Source organism: Patella vulgata, chromosome 8, assembly GCF_932274485.2.
Source record: "Patella vulgata chromosome 8, xgPatVulg1.2, whole genome shotgun sequence".
Lineage (NCBI taxonomy): Eukaryota > Metazoa > Mollusca > Gastropoda > Patellidae > Patella > Patella vulgata.
This window is the reverse complement of record NC_065886.2, coordinates 49,072,482-49,092,912: the sequence shown is the minus strand read 5'-3', so window position 1 is coordinate 49,092,912 and position 20,431 is coordinate 49,072,482. Positions and strand designations below refer to the sequence as shown.

The 20,431-nt window shown below is 35.6% G+C and overlaps 1 protein-coding gene across 2 annotated transcripts in view; it reads left to right on the top strand.

The window, feature by feature from the left end:
• The first annotated feature begins 2,181 nt into the window (after window positions 1-2,181).
• The window catches only part of LOC126829623 (TBC1 domain family member 1), a 58,278-nt gene continuing 40,028 nt past the window's right edge, over window positions 2,182-20,431 (top strand). Inside the window, exons 1-2 of one of the 2 annotated variants that reach the window (XM_050559590.2) lie at window positions 2,182-3,034; window positions 19,462-20,205. In XM_050559590.2, the coding sequence (XP_050415547.2) occupies window positions 2,627-3,034; window positions 19,462-20,205 (1,152 nt within the window). In that variant the 5' untranslated portion in view covers window positions 2,182-2,626. Of the gene's footprint in view, window positions 3,035-11,158; window positions 11,298-19,461; window positions 20,206-20,431 lie in introns of those variants that run through there. The other variant, XM_050559591.2, reaches the window with a different exon arrangement.

Here is a 20,431-nt window from a genome sequence, read left to right as displayed (position 1 = left end):
CATGCAGGACGGAGGGCCTGACAAGGACAGCTGTCTAGTCGTTCGGATGGGACGAAAAACCGAGGCCCCGTGTAAAAATTGGCACGTAAAAGATCCCTTGGCAATTGGAATTCGATATAAGAGTAGACCGTAGCGCCACTGCCCGCCCGCCCCCCCCCCCCATATATAGCAAACTGGCGTATACCCGTCTTCATTAGCCCAGTTTAGGAGCAAAACAGTAGGATGTTAAACCCCATATCATTTCATTTCATTTCATTTTTAACCAGTATATAGGAGAATGTACGCTTTTCTTAAACAATTGTCTATTATTTATAAAACTGTCAATTATTTATTGAAAATAATGGAGAGTTTTACCAATAATAGACACTTATCTGAAAAATGAACATGTATTTTGGGATAATTTATTCTCTGAACAAATTAAATTACAGTACATGAAGTAACTTTAAAAATTCATAGATTTCGAAATGTCAGATGACCGAATGTTGATTTCACGTGTTTGTCCATGTGTAGAATTGACTGTTTCCATATTATCTATTTTGTTGTCCGTGAATTTGTTCGGCACTTGATCGATGACACGTTTTTATACGACCACATTTTCATGTGGACGTATATTGACGTCGCCTATGTCCATCTGGACGTCCGTCCGTTCACATCTGTGTTTGTCGCCTATGTCCGTCCGGACGTCCGTTCACATTTTATTTGTGGACACTCTACAGGTCATAACTTGAAATATAGGTTTATATCCCAAAGATCCCAGTTCCTTTCGATATTGGCGGGAATGGGACCATAACTGCATGGATTATGGTTGTCACTGTATGGTACCGTACTCTAGAGGTCACAATTTTTTTTATCCCATTTTGTTGAAACTGAACAGTACCTAAACCTTGCGATATTGGCGCATATTGGGCTGTAACTTCTGGATTATGGCCCCTGATTGAACACAAAAATGCGTTTTTAGCTTGTGAAACCTATATCACCATAATGACGGTTGAGTTCGAATTTCGTGAATTGGTGTGTGCCTTTGATCCAGTGTTACTGTCACATATATCAGAGTATATATTAAATTTCAAATCAAAATTTGGACGGCTAGTACCATCCACATTAACCACAGTACTAAGAATATTATCAATATCTAAATCATTTTCGTGAGTATCCTTTCCATCACAACTTTGACGGCTATTATTCCCCATATTAAAAACATCACAATTTCTACGGCTATTATGTTTCATATCATCTTACCAAATGTAATCAGTACCCAAATGCTTATCACAAATATTCTCATCCATTAATATTTGTTTTCGACTGTTTTATAAATATGCCGTCTCCACTTGAAGAATATTTTGGACTGTCTATGTATGCTTGCATTATGACTGGAATGTTTGGTTTGGTTATATGCATTTATTTGCATGCTGTTTTAAGAATATATCCATTATTTATATGGCTTGTTCTTTTAGAAAACTACCCATTATTTGTATCTCCATCCGTGCTATGTTTTAAGTTAGATAACAGCCCCCCCCCCCCCGGAATTTACGCCCCTGCCTGGGTGATGCGCCTTCGGCCATTTTGTGATGGTAGTTGCACTTAAAATATATGCTGTGGGGCACATTATATCGGTTTGTCACATAAATTAGTATTTGTAGGAGCCAGTTCGTAATTTATATCCACGCCTGTTTTTGAATAGCCTGTTTTTTTTTTGTTTTTTTTTTTTTGCGACGTACATGTTTTGACGATCTTTCACAAACAAATAAAACCAATCACACTGTTTTTTGATTTTGATACCCTTATGTGTTTTGTGTTATTATTTTCAAATGAAAAAAAAAAACTGATTAAAAACCGGTACATTAAGGCATATATATATATGAGACAAAAAGAACCCCCAAAACCGGGACGTATGACCAGTAACTTGGAGCAAGTTGTGTTATTGGCTGTGTTAATGTCAACTGGTTTGATAATAGTCTATTGCCTGCCAATTTGTGTTCGGTCGTGACCCCTCGCAGTCTTCTATTTACTTCCGGTTCATCGAATATTAAAGTTATTGCAATCGTTCGCTGTGTAAATTATGAACGATTATATACATTGTCATGAAAAGAGTCGTTAAGATTTATGTTCACACGTTAGTCTTAGAAAATAACCCTCAAGGCCTACAGTATTATTTTTAAAGATTCTTTCGATTTAATTAGTACAGTATGACGTCACACAACATCAATGGCGGCCTTGTAAAAGAGTAAACAGGTTAGGTTGAATATCCTGCGATTCTGTTTATATATGGACTGCTATATTGCATCGCCGAATGGAACTTGCCAATGCCTTTGTTCGTGTAAATATTTTCATACCTTTCATTGTGCTGTCAAAATAAATTAACGGAATGTTTTTTTGGAAAACAGCTTGTAAGACTGATTGCGGTCGTGCCTTTGGCCTTTGCTATTCGTCTGCTTTATGACTTTATGAATTGCCTTCAAACGACACCTCACACCTTTCCTCTCGTTTTGATGTGCACACATTAAAAGTGTAACACCGACAAGGAAAAAGTTACGTAGAATAACTTACGCAATGACATTTATTTTCGACTTCTGTTTAGTCTGAGTTAAAGTACTTTTCGGGCAATCATAGGGTCCAGGAAGGCAGGATGGAGTCAAAGAATGAGGTACACAGCCACACTTCGGCTAATTTGAAGACCGTTTCACACAGTCACGGATCAACGCATCCAAATGTTAAAAGAGTGTTCGAGGTGATTTACATGGGGTCATCTGTAATGGACAGAAGATATACACAAAGTGTGCAGCCATGGGTTATGACAGAGATCCGAAGAAGAAAATATGGATCTCGAGAAGTAACGCTTCAAGTTCTGTCACATAACCTGAAATGTACAGCATGCGATGCTGAAGGTCTTCAAGACCTCTTTGATCACAAATTAAAAGATCTGACAAGATTTGCCAAATTGCATCAAGATCCAAGATGTTTTGCCTATTTAAGAAGGCAACAACTGAACAATGATTTTGAATGCCACGTCTTCATTGCAAATAAAGAGTCAGTTGTAAGTATACATAGCAGCTCTTATAATATCAAACTGTGTCACTGTTGTTGTTGAAATGCATAATTCCGAGTAAATTCAAGGACAACTCTTCACTTCAACATAAACAAAACCCACTTGCTCCAAATACAGTACCGATACATGTCCGGGAACAAAATAAATGTCGACGATTGGTTAGCATTGCGAAGCAGATTTAATAAATTTCACTAATCAAATAAAAATATTATTAGCAGTTTTGATTAGCAGTTTTGGTCATTTGAGGTGCAGTTACAATTTATCATGAATACTCAATAATTAAGCTTATTAATTAAATGTAACACTTTTCTTTTATTTACCATAATAGCCTACGTGTATTTACAGTAGCCTACGGCAGTTATTAAATTTTGGCGGTTATTGCTATTTTGGAAAATATTATTTTTTTTTATTCATTTTTTGCGCATAACTTGCAAGTTACTGGTGTCACACGACATGAATTGTATTGTGGATGGAATTTTCGACACCAAGCATTTACGAAGATTTACAGGTGCTAAGCAAATTCCAGACGACATATTTCATGTTGATGTCATGTGGTCTGAATTACCCCACGGCAATGATGAACTGGGTGTAATTTTGTCTTAGTCAATGTCACATATATAGCCGTCATGAGTTTAAAATCATACATAATTAATTGAAAATGCATGTAAATAAATTGTTATTGATTCATTATGTTTTATTGTGCAGAAACTGCTTTGAATGCCAAACTTTCAGTTTTGCAAATCGGCAGCTTCCAACTAATTACTAATTCAAGCATTGTTTTGATCATTGTAAAAGTTATTTCACATCGAAAATCATGAATATTATGACCAGACTAGGCAATAGAGAAACGAGTGAAGACACACAACATAGTAATCAATCTTTCCAGACGCATAACAAATATTTCCATGCATTTATTATGTCTGGATAAGCGTGACGAAAAAAGACTGACTCCCGAAATGAATGACATGTTGTAAAATGTAGTATATATTTTTCACGTGCTCTTGGTTCCACAGTCTTCGTCATAGTTCTCTATGATGTCATTTCTGTTTCCGTAGAGTTAGTTAGAGATTATTTTTAAATGTTTTATTTAATACCTTGAAGAAGAAGAGGGTACCTCTTCGAAACGTTGGTCTAACAATATCTGATGATGAAAACAGTGTTAGTGTCTTTTTTTTTATCTACTTTAATATTTATCTAGTGAAGAACACTTCCGTATCGGATTCCTCGATCCATTGTTTTAATATTCCTGTTGGCCGCGGATTCTACACAAGTTATGCATATTATACACTTCTTAAAGGACCTAAGTCCGTAACTCAAAATCCTCCAAAATCTTCGACATCGAAAACACGAATTATTGGTCAATTTAAATCAACATTGATGATGTAAACTTACCGGGAAAAGATGAGCCTCTGATATCCGATATTTAAGATAAAATAATTTTTTTAACATTGGTACACGAATCGTGTACCATAATGCGCTTCAGCCCCAGTTGTATTGAGGGACGAGGCTAGACACATTGCACCAAATCAAATGGAGTTATGTAGACTAGAATAACTACATGTAGACGCTAAAAATTTGCACTCGATTGAGATAGATGACTTATTTCGCCGAACATAACTGATTTGAAATTGGAGTAAAAACGGAAACCATTAAATGTAAATCAGTTTATATACATTCATATTACAGTATTATATGCGTTGCGACCCACTTTTGTGAATTTCTAGGTCCCAAATGTTAGCGATTTAGCTCCTTTAAATCAAGGTTATGTACCGTAATCAGATTAAAATAAATACAATTACATACTGGACATCACCGCATAGTTTTTGGATGGTCTCTCTTATTATGGTCAGGTCAAAATGCATTGGCTGAGAAAGTTCATCTGGATTTTCCGACGTGGTTTCCCCTTGTCAGTGGTGCAGAACGGAGGTCCAGTATATACACTGGAATGCATGGAAAAGGTCCCTTGGCAGTTGGAATTCGATATAAAAGTAGGGCATAGTGCCGCTGCTCGGGTAAAATGCCCTTTATAGCACACGATATGGCATATGCCCGTCTTCATTAGCCCGGTCGGAGCAGAACAGTTAAACCTCATTTCATTTCATTTCATGATCTGCACAATTTCATGATGAAAAATATGTGAGATCTCAAGCAATGTATCAAGCAATATTTAGTTATTTTGAGAAACAGAATAAAATGAAATATAAAAGTTTCAAAAAAGAGATTGCCTATGCATTAAATATACCTGTAAAATCCGCCTAATAACTTCAAGGCGTTATGGCTCAACGAAGAATGCAAAAGGAACGACAATTCGAGGTATGTCACTAAATATTTGCCATTTTGCTATTTGAGAAAAAAGAAGGTGTGTGTGTGTGTGTGTGTGGGGGGGGGGGGGGCTAATGGTTTAACGTGTGCACTTTAGATCATAAGGTCTGTCATTGAGTCCAGTGGTGTGGATTTGATTCCCAGCTTGTACGTGACAATGAGTAGGGTTGCCTGTCCAAATACATGTAACTCTCACTTGTAGTGTAGTGCTATAGAAATACATGTAACTGACGCTTCTAGTGAAGTGCAATAAGACAATAATCATAATGTAGACATTTATAAAATGCTTTATTTCATATGAAAATATGTAGATTTTGAGTAACATTTGATATTTTGTTAAAGATACCTTCCCGCATACAAACATGTACAGTGCACTCTGTCACATTCGACTTCTGATCACTCCGGCACTCTGTTACATCCGACACTATTTTCATGTCCCGATTTATTTCCTTATTACTTCAGCCAAAAAATCTCTGGGTAATTCGACCTCTGTACGTTCCGGAGTACGACATCAATCAGCTGCCCCGTCATACGATTTCCATTGAATCGACACCGTATAATCCGGCCTTCAATCGGTGGGTGTGAAGCAAACACTTACCGATCAATTATCCGTGAGATTAAAACTGGATGGGTGTGAAGCCACAAAAGATTAACAAGTAATCACCAATCAATTATCTGTGAGATTAAAACTCGCTACCATGGGTCTTTGTTGATTACTTTGATAATTGTAATCTCTTGTACGACAGTTGTGACAAATACTCAAGAATATCCACGAATTTTCCCCCCGAATTCACAGTCGTAAAAATATTCCTAGCACCTGTTGGAAACATTCGTTGCGCATGCCGATTGAACCTGAATAACCTATAAGTTTGGTAACCCTACGGATCTCTTCGCACCGTGTGCCGACGACCTGGGATGCTCGAGTCACAGTCCGGAACGTCCCGAATTGACAGAATTGCAATCGAGTGACGCGGAATTCAGTCCTGTCACAGTTCTCTCAGTCCCGACGACGGAGGTGGTGTGAGTAGAATTGTGACGTAATTAAACACGACGAACAGGTTTCGGCTGCATGGTTGGATGAGATATTTATATATCCAGTCGACGCATGCGTTGTAGTCCGAAGTACCCATGTTCACTCGATTGTCGCTACTTTTGGGATAGAGAGAATTCAATTCCGGAACGTTCAATCGAATACGCCCATTATCAATGAACACGTGATAGCAAAGACAAGAGTGCGATCAACTGAAGACGGCGAAGAAGATAAATTAACGACAGACTTGACCTATTTAAAATGCCTACGCATGTTAAATGAAATAAAAATTATGTAATAAAATTTTGAATGTGCAGAAAGGTCGGATGTGACAGAGTGCACTGTATTTGGACTAAAAACATATTCAAACTAATTAAAGGGGCATTATGGGAGATTAGATAAAGAGTTGACATTCTCTTTATAATAGTTAAAAAATAGATAACGTAAATAGAATATGCTGAAAATTTCAGTCAAATTGCTCCTCTCTCAACCAAGATATTAGCTTTTGAATTTTACGTTAGTCTTGATCATCATTGCTAAAGTCGGTACGATGAAAAAAAAAAGTCTTGATTATCCATTTTTACGTTTTAATTATTTTTCAAAAAATGTATTCCAATCCGCTAAATATCGCAGACTAGTGATGGCATCGAGAGTTGATTATGGTCTGGATAAGTTAATTAATGTCTAATTCATGATTTAGATAACATTTCAGGCCTAAAGAAAGACGCTGCAATAGGCAGATTTAGCTCTCGCATAATGTATCTTTAATCTATCAAAATTTTGCTTCAAGTCCTTCTCAAAACATTGTATTCGTGAGGGAGAATCCCTGCTATAAAAAATTTATTAAAAACTTCATGTTTGTGTCATATGACTTGGCTGACGCAGTACCTAGCAACGGGTTTGATGCCGAGGAGAATTCATTTACAAGATGATGATGTCTTAAATCAATGTCCATTTATTATAAATATCGAAGCATAATTAGATTCTCTGATTATCCACTGCCCATGTCTTTTTCTGTGGTTTTTATCTCAGAAATTGTTGTACGTTAAAGCTTACCATCAAGTTTATAAATGCTGGGAAATAAGACAATCTTTGTGTGCATCCTTTGATGTCACTCAAGCAGACATCCCTAATCGTCGGGTTGTCAGTTAAGGGAGGGGGAATTTGGATGGCCGAATGATTAGCGTGTGCGCTCTGTAACATAAGGTCTGTCATTGAGTCAACTGGCCAGGTTTCAATTCCCCGGTTGTACGTGACAAGTAGGGTCGCCTGTCCAATCTCGTGGGTCCTCTGGTTTCCTCCCACTGCTAAAGACACCCACGCACAAGCAAATTATTGAAAAAAAAATTAACCACATGTTAGTTCTGAAATGACCTAGTTTTTGTCGAGTGGACGTTAAATCCCATTTCTCTCTCTCTGTCGGTTAGGGAAACAGAACCCTTACATTTTTGTCCTGTATGTGCTCCATGGGTGTTTTTCGGGGAATCCGGTATTTTTCTAGTAAGATTGGATGTTTCTACTTTTGATACATACCAAAATTTGCCATACTCTTAATGGAAATAACCACCCGATAAATACTGTTGTGGGAAAGTATCTTTAAAGGTCAACAATATAGATTTGAAAAATCAATGAATTCCACATTTGTACTTGAGCTTCTGTTGAGCTGTGCCTCAAGCTCTTGTCTTATGGCTTGTAGGCATAATTAAAGACAAAAATAAGGTTAAAGTAAGGTTATTCATGTTAATTTTATGAAATATATAAATATTTGATTCAGTGTATTGTAAACATTTTGAAGAAAAAGATTAAATCAATGATTTTAAAAAGAAAAGAAAAATTTGTAAGCTCTATGGGTCTGAGTTTTTGAGACACATGTTTGGCTTTGAATGTTGGGCTATTTATAAGGAGGAATCCGACCGAAAATTCGAAGAGTTATTATGCATCAATTTTATGTGCAGTTATTGGCTCAGTCTATGAAATCTTGTAAACACTCTAGGGCAGGTCAGAGTTTGTTTTTAAAACTCTTTTTCTAAACTTACTTAGATTGTTGAGCTAGTGATATTAGGAGGAAGAATGATGTTAATGTCAATTGTGCATAAAATTTCTATAATTATTGCTTTGTAAAGCTACACTGTTCAGAGTTTTGCAACAAAATGTTTTTGACTTGATTGTTTTGAAGTTAAAAGTAGGATACATGTACCTCTTGAAATTCTAAGTTACATGTACATGTACCCATTAGAATATCTCTGAAAATTTGTGTAAACATCCTTCGGTCAGAATTTTTTAGATTCTTAAGCAGGCATTACATGTATGCAAGAGCTCAATCAGCCTATTGCAGGTATTTCTTTAGGCCTTAAATGTTATATAAATTATTAATTCGACATTAATTAATTAACTTACCATGACCATAATTGACTGATGCCATCAGATTTTTTCAATATTTAGTAGATTTGAATACGAATTGTGGTTGATGAAATAACCGTAAAAATGGATAATCAAGACTTAGTTTATTAATATTATCGTAACAACAGTAGCATTGACAATTGAGGCTACACTGTCACTGTTTTTGTAACCCCGATATCTAGGCTCAGAGTGAAGTAATTTGACTGAAAATTTCAACATACATGTATTCCCTTTTTGTTATGTATTTTTTAACTGTTAGAGCGAGAACTGTGAGCTCTTTATCTAATCTTACCTAATGCCCCTCTCAGGAAGAAGCCATCAAGTCGTACATTATTTTGTATCTAAGTTATTACCCCAGTCACTAAATCAAGTAAAGACTCAACCAGTTACAGTTTTTGCTTGCTATTTTAAAACCAGTAAACCCTCCAGAAACTTTTTTTATGCCCACATGGAAATGTGGTCGCATATTGCCATCGTTCCATCCTCAAAAACTTCTTGTGAACACTCTACAGACTACATTTATCATCTGATTGTTTTGAAATTAATATATGTTGTTTACACCAGTTAGATGAAGAGGCCTATTTAATTTCAATAATTTCTGTTAATTTTTTCTCGAGTAATTGCCCTTGTTTCACTTTGGTGAACCTTGTGAATACTCTAACAACAAAAGACAAAAGTTATCATTCAATCTGTATGAAATTTATATGCATCATTTAAATTAGTGAAACGAAGTAGCCTTTTGAATTTCAGCAATTTCTGTCAATTACTTCTAGAGTTATGGCCCTTGGTTTACTTTATAGAACCCTGTGAATGTTTGAATGACAAAAGTTATCATCCGATCTGTATGAAATTTATAATGCATTATTTAAATTAGTAAAACAAAAAATCCTGTTGAATTTCAACAGTTTCTGTACATTACATCCAGAGTTAAGGCCCTTGTTTCAGTTTGTAGAACCTTGTGAACCCTCAAACGAAGAAACTTATAACCTGATCTGTATGAAATTGTCTTGTAAATGCTACAAATTACCTACAAAAGAATAGATATGAGACAACCCTTGTCGACCGCTTAGACAATTTAGCTGGTGTGGGCGTATATGTTTCGTTATCTGGCAACCTATCTTTATATATGGACGTCACCCCTGTCCATCCATCTGTCCATGTTTAATCTCATGAGACGAATAAACCAATTGATTTTCATTGATTTCCAATAATTACTGCTAGAGTTATGGCCCTTGATCACTTCAAAAAATCTTGTGGACGCTCTAGAGGCTCTAGAGACTGAAAATTTATACAAGGTGTTTATTCCTTGATCACTTTGACAAATCTTGTTGATGCTCTATAGGTTAAAGGTATTTTTACTCAGTGTTCAGTGATTTCAGATAATTATACCCCCGATCACTAGAGGCCCACTAGAGGGTAAAGTTATCTTTAGAGTGAGTGCCTTTAGTGTATATGGTCATGAGATGAAGAAGCCTAGAATTCCTTTGAAGTTATTGTCCTGGATCAAGTGATTTTCTGATTGATACACAGTGTTTGTTCTGATTACTGGTACGTGTTATATAATAAATTAGGATGAACTAGAAGTCAGAGGGGTTGGGATGTCCTAGTTATGTAGAGTGTCGCGCTTCAGGCTCTAGCTTGGTTCGATCCCTGGTGTGAGCTTGGAGATAGGGGTGCCTTCACAACCTCTGGTTTCCTCCCACAGGAAAGATCCCTGCACATGCTCTAAGATAATAAGATTAAGACACCTTGTCTGCGATATCACCCTGGGTGGTAGCAGACGTTAAACACCACGAACAACAACTAGAAGTCAATCAAATTTTAATTATTTCTGATGATTACTTAATAGGTTTATAGTATAAACTTTATACTCTTGATCAATTTTTAATTTCTTGTAACTAAAAGCTCCCATTACCTACTAGAATATGCAACAACTGTTGTGGACTGCTGTGGTGGACGTATGGTCTATTGTCTGGCAACCTGTGTTTTGATTAACTGATATTTCTGAATATCTGTTGAAATATTTCAAGAGAAGTTCTAATGAAGCATTGGATCGTCTACATCTAGTTTAATAGCTTATTTTTACTTATCTGCCTTCTCACAATTTAATTTTCAACTTGTTTATGAAAACATTGCTATGCTCTGTTAAGAATAGGAGAACGTAGTATTAGGAGTGGTTATTATGCTGCTGTATAAATAATTATAGATAACCTTGGTATATATTATATTGACAGTGGTTGTTATCTTCATCAGTTTATTTCCTATCGATATGATGACATAATTCAGCCGGACTTGATGAGATCAGTTATATCACTTATTATCATATAGGATGGTTGATCATGAGACGCCATATACCACAGGACTCTTATAGTCTTTCAGCAATTTTGTAATACATTTAGTGAGTAGGCTACAGAGTTCATCAGTATGCATATCCACAAAGGCGAAAAAAGTTTACTTAAAAGATTGTTTCATCGTAAAAAATTACAAGACTTGGGACAGGTAAGGCTTGCAATGTCATAATTTACTGGATGTAATCTTTATGTAAAATTTATGTAAAAACAATAATAAATCCAATCTGATTTGTTCGCACTATCATCCGGGATTTATTGATCTGCTTATTAGTCCACCTTAGACAATAGGTTGTATGTTCAATCTAGTTGGGGGTGTAAGATTGAACACAAAAATTAACAACTCATTTCTTCTCTGTATACGTCTATATTCTTGGACAAATCTTATAACAATAGTAATATATATACAATAATGACCAACAAGCTAGGTAACTTAATAAGGAACAGCATCTAAGAAATAACTTATCAGAGACCTGCCCTTCAGTGTCCTTTTTGCTGCCTGTGGTCAACTGCCTTTTAATCTACAATCTTTCCTCTAATATACTAGAGGGTACTTGGTAAAAATAAACAATAAATAATAATTTAAGTCAAGTGACAGTCATTCATTTTTTTTACTGAGGTGACTACTTGGGGCCTTGATTATGTAATGTATATTGATGGATTATCCCATTAGTACTATTGTCTATAATCGTGGGTGCCCAGTGCTCTTCTAGTATTAAATACTATCAGGTACTACTATCAGGGTCATATATAGAGAGAGTCTACCTACTGTTGCCATGGTTGCCATTTTGTTACAAAACCTAAGAAATTCTGCTGCGACAACAGGAGTGTCTTTTGTGTGCCCAGGAGATAATGGGCATTTATCAAACACTATAATTAGTTTTGATAGAAATCTTGAAACATAAGTTGAAATGGAATTTCACAAAAACTCATATTTTACACACTGTTTTTCTCCAAAAAGCAGTAAAAACTTAAAAATATACATGAAGAGTTCACATCAGAAGTTTACTGGTTTACCACTTTTAAAGGCTCCTTATTATGTAAACCATGTGGGTTGTCAGCCATGATATCATTCATTTGTTGAGTAGAATATTTACCCTACTATACTTTTATATGCCCACAGTTTCATGTGAATCCAAATAAATATAAAGAGAGAGGAATCCAAAACTGGTTGAATAACATAAACTTAGATGGGATCCAAGTCATAATAAACATAATAAGGTGACACCAGTAGTAGGAGTGATTAAAAACATCTTTTATAGCATCTAACGTAAAAACTTACTTCTCCCAAAGATCTCAGTTCCTTTTGAAATTGGCATGCATCGGACCGTAACTTTGTGGATATGACCCCTGATGTTAAAGAGTTTGGATGATATTGAGTTAGAGACTTAGCTACTTTAAGTACCAATACCACTGGCCATTCTTAAGTTACGTTTTTATGAATGAGTTGGTAAACAGTATACTTACCCAAGAGATGAACATTTTCCGCAAAAGTGAGATTAACACGACCTTTTCACATAGTCCTACCCATTAAACCGGGTAACCTGCAACCTAAGAATTCCCGTTCTGGATATCGGGCACTATGACCCATCTACTCGGGAAGGGGGTAACCTTTATTAAAAAAAACAACCAAAATTTGTCTATGCTTTTTAGGCAAAACAAAAGATACCTGTGTCTATGGTTACATGGCCACAAAAAAAGGGTTGGTCTGTTTGAAAATCTTGTTTATTTTATTTTTGTGGGGTTTGTGGGGTAAGGCTGGATAGAACTAACTGAAATAATAAATTAATTTTTTAAAGACCTATATTGACACATGCAATCCTAAGCCTTTCTCATGTCATTTTAAATACTATAATGTATTTCTAACTTAAGATTCTGGAAAATAATGTTGATTTGTATTGTTGTAAATACCAGAATTTCAAAGTCTGCAGAAAACCATGGCAAGACTGATTTATAGGACCAGGGAAATAAGATTTTAACTTAAAAAAATACGTTTAGTTTGGTAACCATAAACGAAAACACAGGTATTGTTTTCTTTCGCCTTATGGCTGCGGACTCTCTCTCGTTATATACAAGTAAAATCGAAATATTTGAGAAAAAAACCCATTTAAACTTCAATTTCTGACTAGTGCTTTCATCATGTTAAAACAAATCGTCAGGCCATTTTATTTCGTTGCTATGCTGTTACAATAGCGCTGCGTCATAACAGAGGAAAATGACAAATTTAAATATAAAAACTAAAACGAAATAACAATAAAACATGAAAATTAATCATTAATTAATCAAAATGTTATAATAATCATCCCTTGGCATTCAAGCTTGAATTATATTTAGCAATAAAATTGCTTTCTTTTGTGTACACGTAATTTAAAAGAGCTAAATCGCTAATATTTGGGACCTAGAAATTGACACAAATGGGTCGCAAAGCATATAATAATGTAATATGAATGTATATGATTTACATTCAATCGTTTCTGTTTTTACTCTAATTTCAAATCAGTTATGTTCGGCGAAATACGTCCGAAGTCTCAATCGAATGGCAATCTTTAGCGTCTGATTATTCCAGTCTACACCGATATTATTTATTGTGCATGCTCTCCAGATAAGAATATGACATCACCGTTTGACGTGACTTGTGGAATATGTTTAGCCTCGTTCTTCAAGTCCCTTGTTACAAATGGCGCTGAAACGCATTATGGTACATGATTCGAGTACCAATGGTGAAATGTTTATTTTGTCTTAAATATTATAAGATTACAACATCAATGTTGATTTGAATTGACAAATAATTTGTGTTTCAAAGACTTTGGATGATATTAAGTTATCGACTTAGCTACTTAATACGGTTTGACCTATTGTTAGCTATTTATAATATCATATGATTATCATGTGGTCATACTGATTTTAAACATCTCATATCTTGAGTACACACTTCACTATTTTAATTGATACATTGTCTATTCACATGTTTCATTTTCTGCATACAGGGATATATTGTTGTATCTAGAATGTGTTCGACATTAACTTTCCGTTCAAATTGATCCACTCCTTCACGCAAATAGTGGCAAAGTATGTAATACATATATTTTGATGTGTATCAGAATGCAACTTCTTGGTTTGTGTCCCCTGTCTTGTACGCAAAATGTGGAATATGTTGTGTGTACAAAGTTTGTTGACCCTCTAGAAGTGCACATTGTTATGTCATTTCCTGGGTTATGCTATGGCCCCTGCCTTTTAATCAAAATGTTGTTTGATTTACATGAAACTTAAGATATATTGGGTGTTCCAGAAAAACGAGTACACTATATAAAGTGGAATAATTCAGAAAGTGTTGTACCTAGACTATATATATCATTAACAATAACATTTCACAAGTTGTTTAATATGGATGGTTAACAACTTTACTCCAAAAGGCAGGTCCACCGCTCAGATAATGTTAACATAGTACAAGTTTTAAAAACAGAAGGTCAAATCATGTTTTGCTGACTGAGAAGTCATATGACACTAACTTCAGTTTACATAAACAAATGGTCAATATGTTCTGCATCGTAGACAGCACATAAGAACCTTTTCCACCCAGAAATCAAATACCTTATTTCTTCTAAGCTTATTTCTGCATATTGTGCCCATATTGTTTCCTTCAGTTCATTTTCCATAAATGGTTTGATGTGTCCTTGATCAGGGGCGCCGGAATGGCGCTAGGACTAGGGTACCAAAAGATAGGGGTGGAGGGTCCTGGGGGGGGGGGGGGTGTCTCTTTTCCCCGGGCCTCTAGAAAATTTTGAAATTTGTCAATTCTGAGAATGCTGTTTAGAGCTCCGCTAGCATTCCAAATTCCAACATAAAACCCTTTAAAATACATGATAATGAAAGAGACAAAAGCCTGATTAATTACAATTTTCGTATCATGAGCAATTCATCTCATAAAAAATTCTTTTTAATTTGACATTCAATACACCAATCTTCATCAAGAAAATAGAATAAGCTTTTTGAACGAGACAGTAGATTTAGAGACATGTGGCCAAGGCATGCACTGATAGCTGATAATGAGAGTGCGACCGACCAGAGATCAATTACATATCTATCATTTAAAAATGAATAGACTTGTAAAAAGGTTGAAAATTTTCATCATTAAGGCATCATCATGGGTATACATGTATACCCCAGAAAAGGGCAGGGTACCATTTGTATACCCTGGTACCCAGGTTCCGACGCCCCTGTCCTTGATAAACCTTTTTCAAACCACTGTTCAAGATTGCACAATTGATCAGATTCAGATCCGGGGACTGGGGTGGCCACTGGCCTTTTTTTAAAAAAAATCTACAGTGGCTTTCCTGATGGATTAATGGATTAATAATGGATTGCCATTGACTCCATCCAAACAAAACAACTATGTATTCCAGCCTGGTGGGACTGCAAACCACAAAAACTCGAGAAGGCTACCCAAGACTTAACCCTTTCACTGCGTATACCCGGTAGTACCGGGTATTATAAAATGTCGGTAAAATGCCCGTACCCGGTATTACCGTGTACTCAGTAAAGCCCTCGCTAAAATTAGTACCGTAACTGCAAGTGCCATCTATTGTATTTTCTATACACTAGAAAATATTTCCACGTGTTTCAGAGCGGCAAACCGTAAAATGGCGGAGTGCATTGTGACAACGTAGACGATGCACTCTCGACGAAGTCGTGAATGACGTCTTGCTGACCAACATGTGGACAATTTCGAGGCGGGTGATACACATAATTCGTTTCCAGTTACTTGATAATGATAGTAGTCAGGACAGTGATTGGTATTATGAAGTGTGTGATTTGTTGCGCGACGTTCCGCCCATGGCTAGCTATGTCTCCCGTGCATGATGAACAAGCCCAATGTGAACACGATAGCCCTGTGTCTGCAGTAGATTCTGACAATAATTCTGATGTTGATAATAATGCTGGCCTGCTGGATCGTAAAATACGTAGGTAATTCCTGATTCCCGAACGTGTAGATCTATTGACTGACTATATTGATAATGATATAGGACTTGGGGATGAAAGTGAAAGTGAAAGTAAAATCAAGGTATTGCAATCCGCACGTGGTCATGGCAGCGGGAGACGTGATGCGCGTGTTCGCGGCGGCATTGCTCATGGCTGCTGTTGATATTTTTGTTCATTTTATATATCTTTATCAAAATCCAGTAAAAAAAACAATATCTTTTAAGTATTTCATGGAGAAAAATTCGTTTTCGTGTTAGCTTTAGTGTGAAATGAGAAATCCAAAATGGCCGCCATGACGTCACGTGACTACATTATTATGCAAATTTCCAAAATTCTATTTTTTCCTCTTAGCCCAACCTCATGCCCATCCCAACAGACAAAAAGATTTTTCATAAAAGCTTCCATAAGTACTGCTTGGCATTCAGTTCCAACCTCCCTTTTTTCCTCAAAAAAGGGTCTAGCACAGGCAGTGGATTTACGTCTAGCATTGAAAGGGTTAATAAAGAAAACAAATTTATTAAATAATTACTTACAAATGTGATGTGTGACTCTAAATTTAATCTCCATATAAAACAGTCTTTATAAAAAATGATCAGTGACCGCACAGTCCCATGGATTCAGTCCCGGCAAAACATTATTTTACATTCTTTTTTGAAACATGTACTATGTTAACACTATTTGAGCGGTGAAGTTGCAATCTGGAGTGAAGTTGTCAAACATTCATATGAAATATGTTATATACAGGTCACAATACAATTACTGCTTATTACTGAGGGACATTGCGACTAGGCTTCTCTAGTCATTATACAGTCATTATCAAGTAATGACTAGAGAACCCTAGTCCCAACATCCCTCAGTAATAAGCAGTAATTGTATTCCATAGAGTTGTGACCTATATATTCCAGTTCAATTACTAAATGCCATTTAAACAATTTATGTGAAATGTGAATGATAATATGTACTGTAGGCCATAACTTTTCTTCGAATTAGATGAAACTTAATAAGCGCATAACAAAACTATATATACTTAAAGCCGGTGTGTATTTTATACACTTACAGCTATTTAAATTTACTCAAAGTCACAAATATAGACCTCCCCTAAAAATGACTTTGCCAAATATCGAAAACACTCTTAATCCCCCAAAGGCCTGTGAAGTAACAGTGATTGGAATGCATGTTAGCCATGTTTATTCCTTAATTACCCTGACTTCATTAGTACAGTGGCATTAGAACAGTAGGACGTTAAACCCATTTCATTTCATTTTCTTAATTACCATCTACAATCCCCTAATAAGATTAAACGTCTGATACATCATTTTAGTGCTATTAAAATATCTAGTGTTAATATTTTGATTTTGTTGAATGTTAAATATTAAATTTAGCATGGATTAAGCCATTAGAAATTTGATTTTTAGCAAAAAATGCAAATGACACACTGTTACATTAATTAGCATAGCTTGAGTGCTTTAATATTAGATCCTATTTAAAATATGTCTTATAAATGCCGTAATTAGCCACATTCCCCGTGTCCTTTTTATCATGAAACATTCGAGTAAGCCAACAATACACAATGAATTATAGACTTCCAATTAAAACAAGATGGGTGACGAATTGCTATTGCACAACCCTCTTATCACACACATGACATAATTCGCATTTCCCATACAGCATAATTTCCAGTCACAGGGTTATAATTTAGAATGAATCAAAAACTCTCCACTAAGTTTCATACATTCGTTACCTATGTTTGTGTTTATTATTTACAACTTTACAGTCACATATTACACTTTCTCCATACAGTTTATTATAACTGTTAATTAGAATAAATTAATCTCAACAAGTAATTAATTAATTAGCACCTGACTGTTCTGAGGGATTAAGATTGTTAATTGGGTAATCAAGTTAAGTCTGTAGCTAGATCATCAAAGAAGTCGAAACAGCTGTATGTGTGTTCTGTTATCTTTGTCAGCCGACTGAATTAAAATAAGGTTTATCTGACATGCCTTACAATGGAATATCGGAAGTGCTAATGTTGAGAAAAGGATACAAACTTAATATGTCGAATTCCAGTGCAGCTTGATTCATTCTATATTAACTTTTAATTTACGTATCTTATACGATACCATATTGATTAGTTTAAAGAGTCAAATGTTAATTGAAGCGTGATATGAATAAAAATTGCCCATTCGCTTCGTAAAAATTCTTCTGCCTTAAATAGTGTTTGCTTATTTGGAGCTTAGATAATAATTAGTTCAGTCAGTATATTAACTGAACCGCCAATAAACATTAGTGTCCATCGTGTCCTGTGACGTGACACACCAATCTATCGGATTAAGGTTGTTATTGAATTATTGAAAAATTGTTTTAGAGCGTCTGACACATAAACCACAATATATCGATTAATTTAATCAGATTGGTGTGAAATTGTTATAAAGTATATATAGTAAACACTATCTATATACTCTTTAATTTAAAGTTCAAAAGATTTCAAATTCTGATTTTTGTCTGCAACTGACTGTTAATGTTACAGAAAATGTGTAGAACATCTATTGGATAGTGGATTCAGTTAATGATTGTTAGGCTTTAGACTACTATTTTTATAAATATTATTGTTAATGTGCCTATTTCTCAATGCCTATACATGTAGTAGTTAGTGCCTAAATATATATGACTGTGACAAAGGTTTAAGTTTCTGAATGATTTCTTTTTATCTGTCTGTCTGCATATCTGTGAGCATTTTGTTATTAATACTAAAGACTATATTCAAATTTGGTGTCAACCATTACTTATTTACGAGGAGGAACCCTGTTAGTAAGTGCAGGAGAACAGAACTACAAGCAAAATAAACTGATAAGAGAAATCTGCAGACAAGACAAACTAATAGGCTTTGCAAGAAATAAACAACATTTCTCAAAGGAAGAGAATAGATCCAGGTGTCCACTGCTTTGTACAGTCCTGAGTCCTGACCCTGTAATGATACAGGCACCACTCAAAATCCCCCCCCCCACCCCACACAAAAAAATTGTCTCTTGAATGGCGATAGTCTGCCAGTTTCAAAAACATTTAACAACAATAAGGCCGATAATCCAGATAGAATCTCGGAAATAAAGTGTAGTGAGCAAATTTCCCACATTATCTCTCCGTCCATCTGTCCGTCCGTTCATTGGTCAACAACTTGATGGTATTGAATGCCATAGTTTGGTGTGATGAATTATGATTATGTATACTTTAGACATAAAAGAAGTGACTGGAAGCATGCATGAATGGATTCTACTTACCAATATCTATACATTTGTAAGATAATTATTGTATACCTTTTTAATTTGATATTATAGGTACCAGAATTGTTTCATACTATTCAAGTGGTTTCCAAGGATTTTGTTAAGGATACGGAGAGTGAAAGCCATTCCACAGATCCACAATCTAATATGGTTGGCATAGATCAGTCGAAAGCTCGATATGAGGTGATGTATGTTGGAAGAGCTAAACTCAGTTCCAAGAAAGTGCCTACAGGTTATATTGATGAACTTGTTGATAAATTACATGCTAAAGATGAAGAAAGACGATTAAAAAAATTGGAAGAAAGTGCCAGACGACAACGTAACCTCAGTGGTAACAGTGTGCGCAGTCTTCCAGCAACTTTGGAGGAAACAGTCGCAGTTACAGAAAATGAACTCATAGGTCAAAAAACTCGTCTTCATAATAGTGATACACAGTTTTCCCCAGCAGAAATGTTGTCAGAAGTTCAGTCTGATAGCTGTGAGAGTAGTGTGGATGATTTATCAAGTTGTGGAGATAGAATGATGAACTCAACAGAGAATGTAAGTGACATTGTTACAGAGAGACAGTCAAGATCATCAGTATCAAAATTAGATAGCAGTGAAGATATCAATGAACAACTGGAAAATAAAGAAACTGAGACACAAGATGTATTTTATGATCACATACCAAAATTTAGAGATGAAGTGAATCGTACCATGCTCTTACAAATAGGACCTGTAGATCTTTCCTTTATCAGTTTAGACAAGAAATTAACTATTCTTGAAAAAAGATATAAAGATATATCATTTGTTTCTCAGGTAGGTCTTTATATTATGTATATGAGACACAATGAAAATACTCGACTGGTTTTACTGTAAGTGCTGGAGAATCATAATGCAACAGGACCCCTCACAGTAGTAGAAGTACAAGAAAATGTCAATATGCGATTCGTCAGCTTTGTTGAGGAGTTGTCACACTTTGCTGTCCAGTCCTTGGGTGATCTCGAGGGGACCCTATCTTCTGGAAACGATTGACTAATCGCAG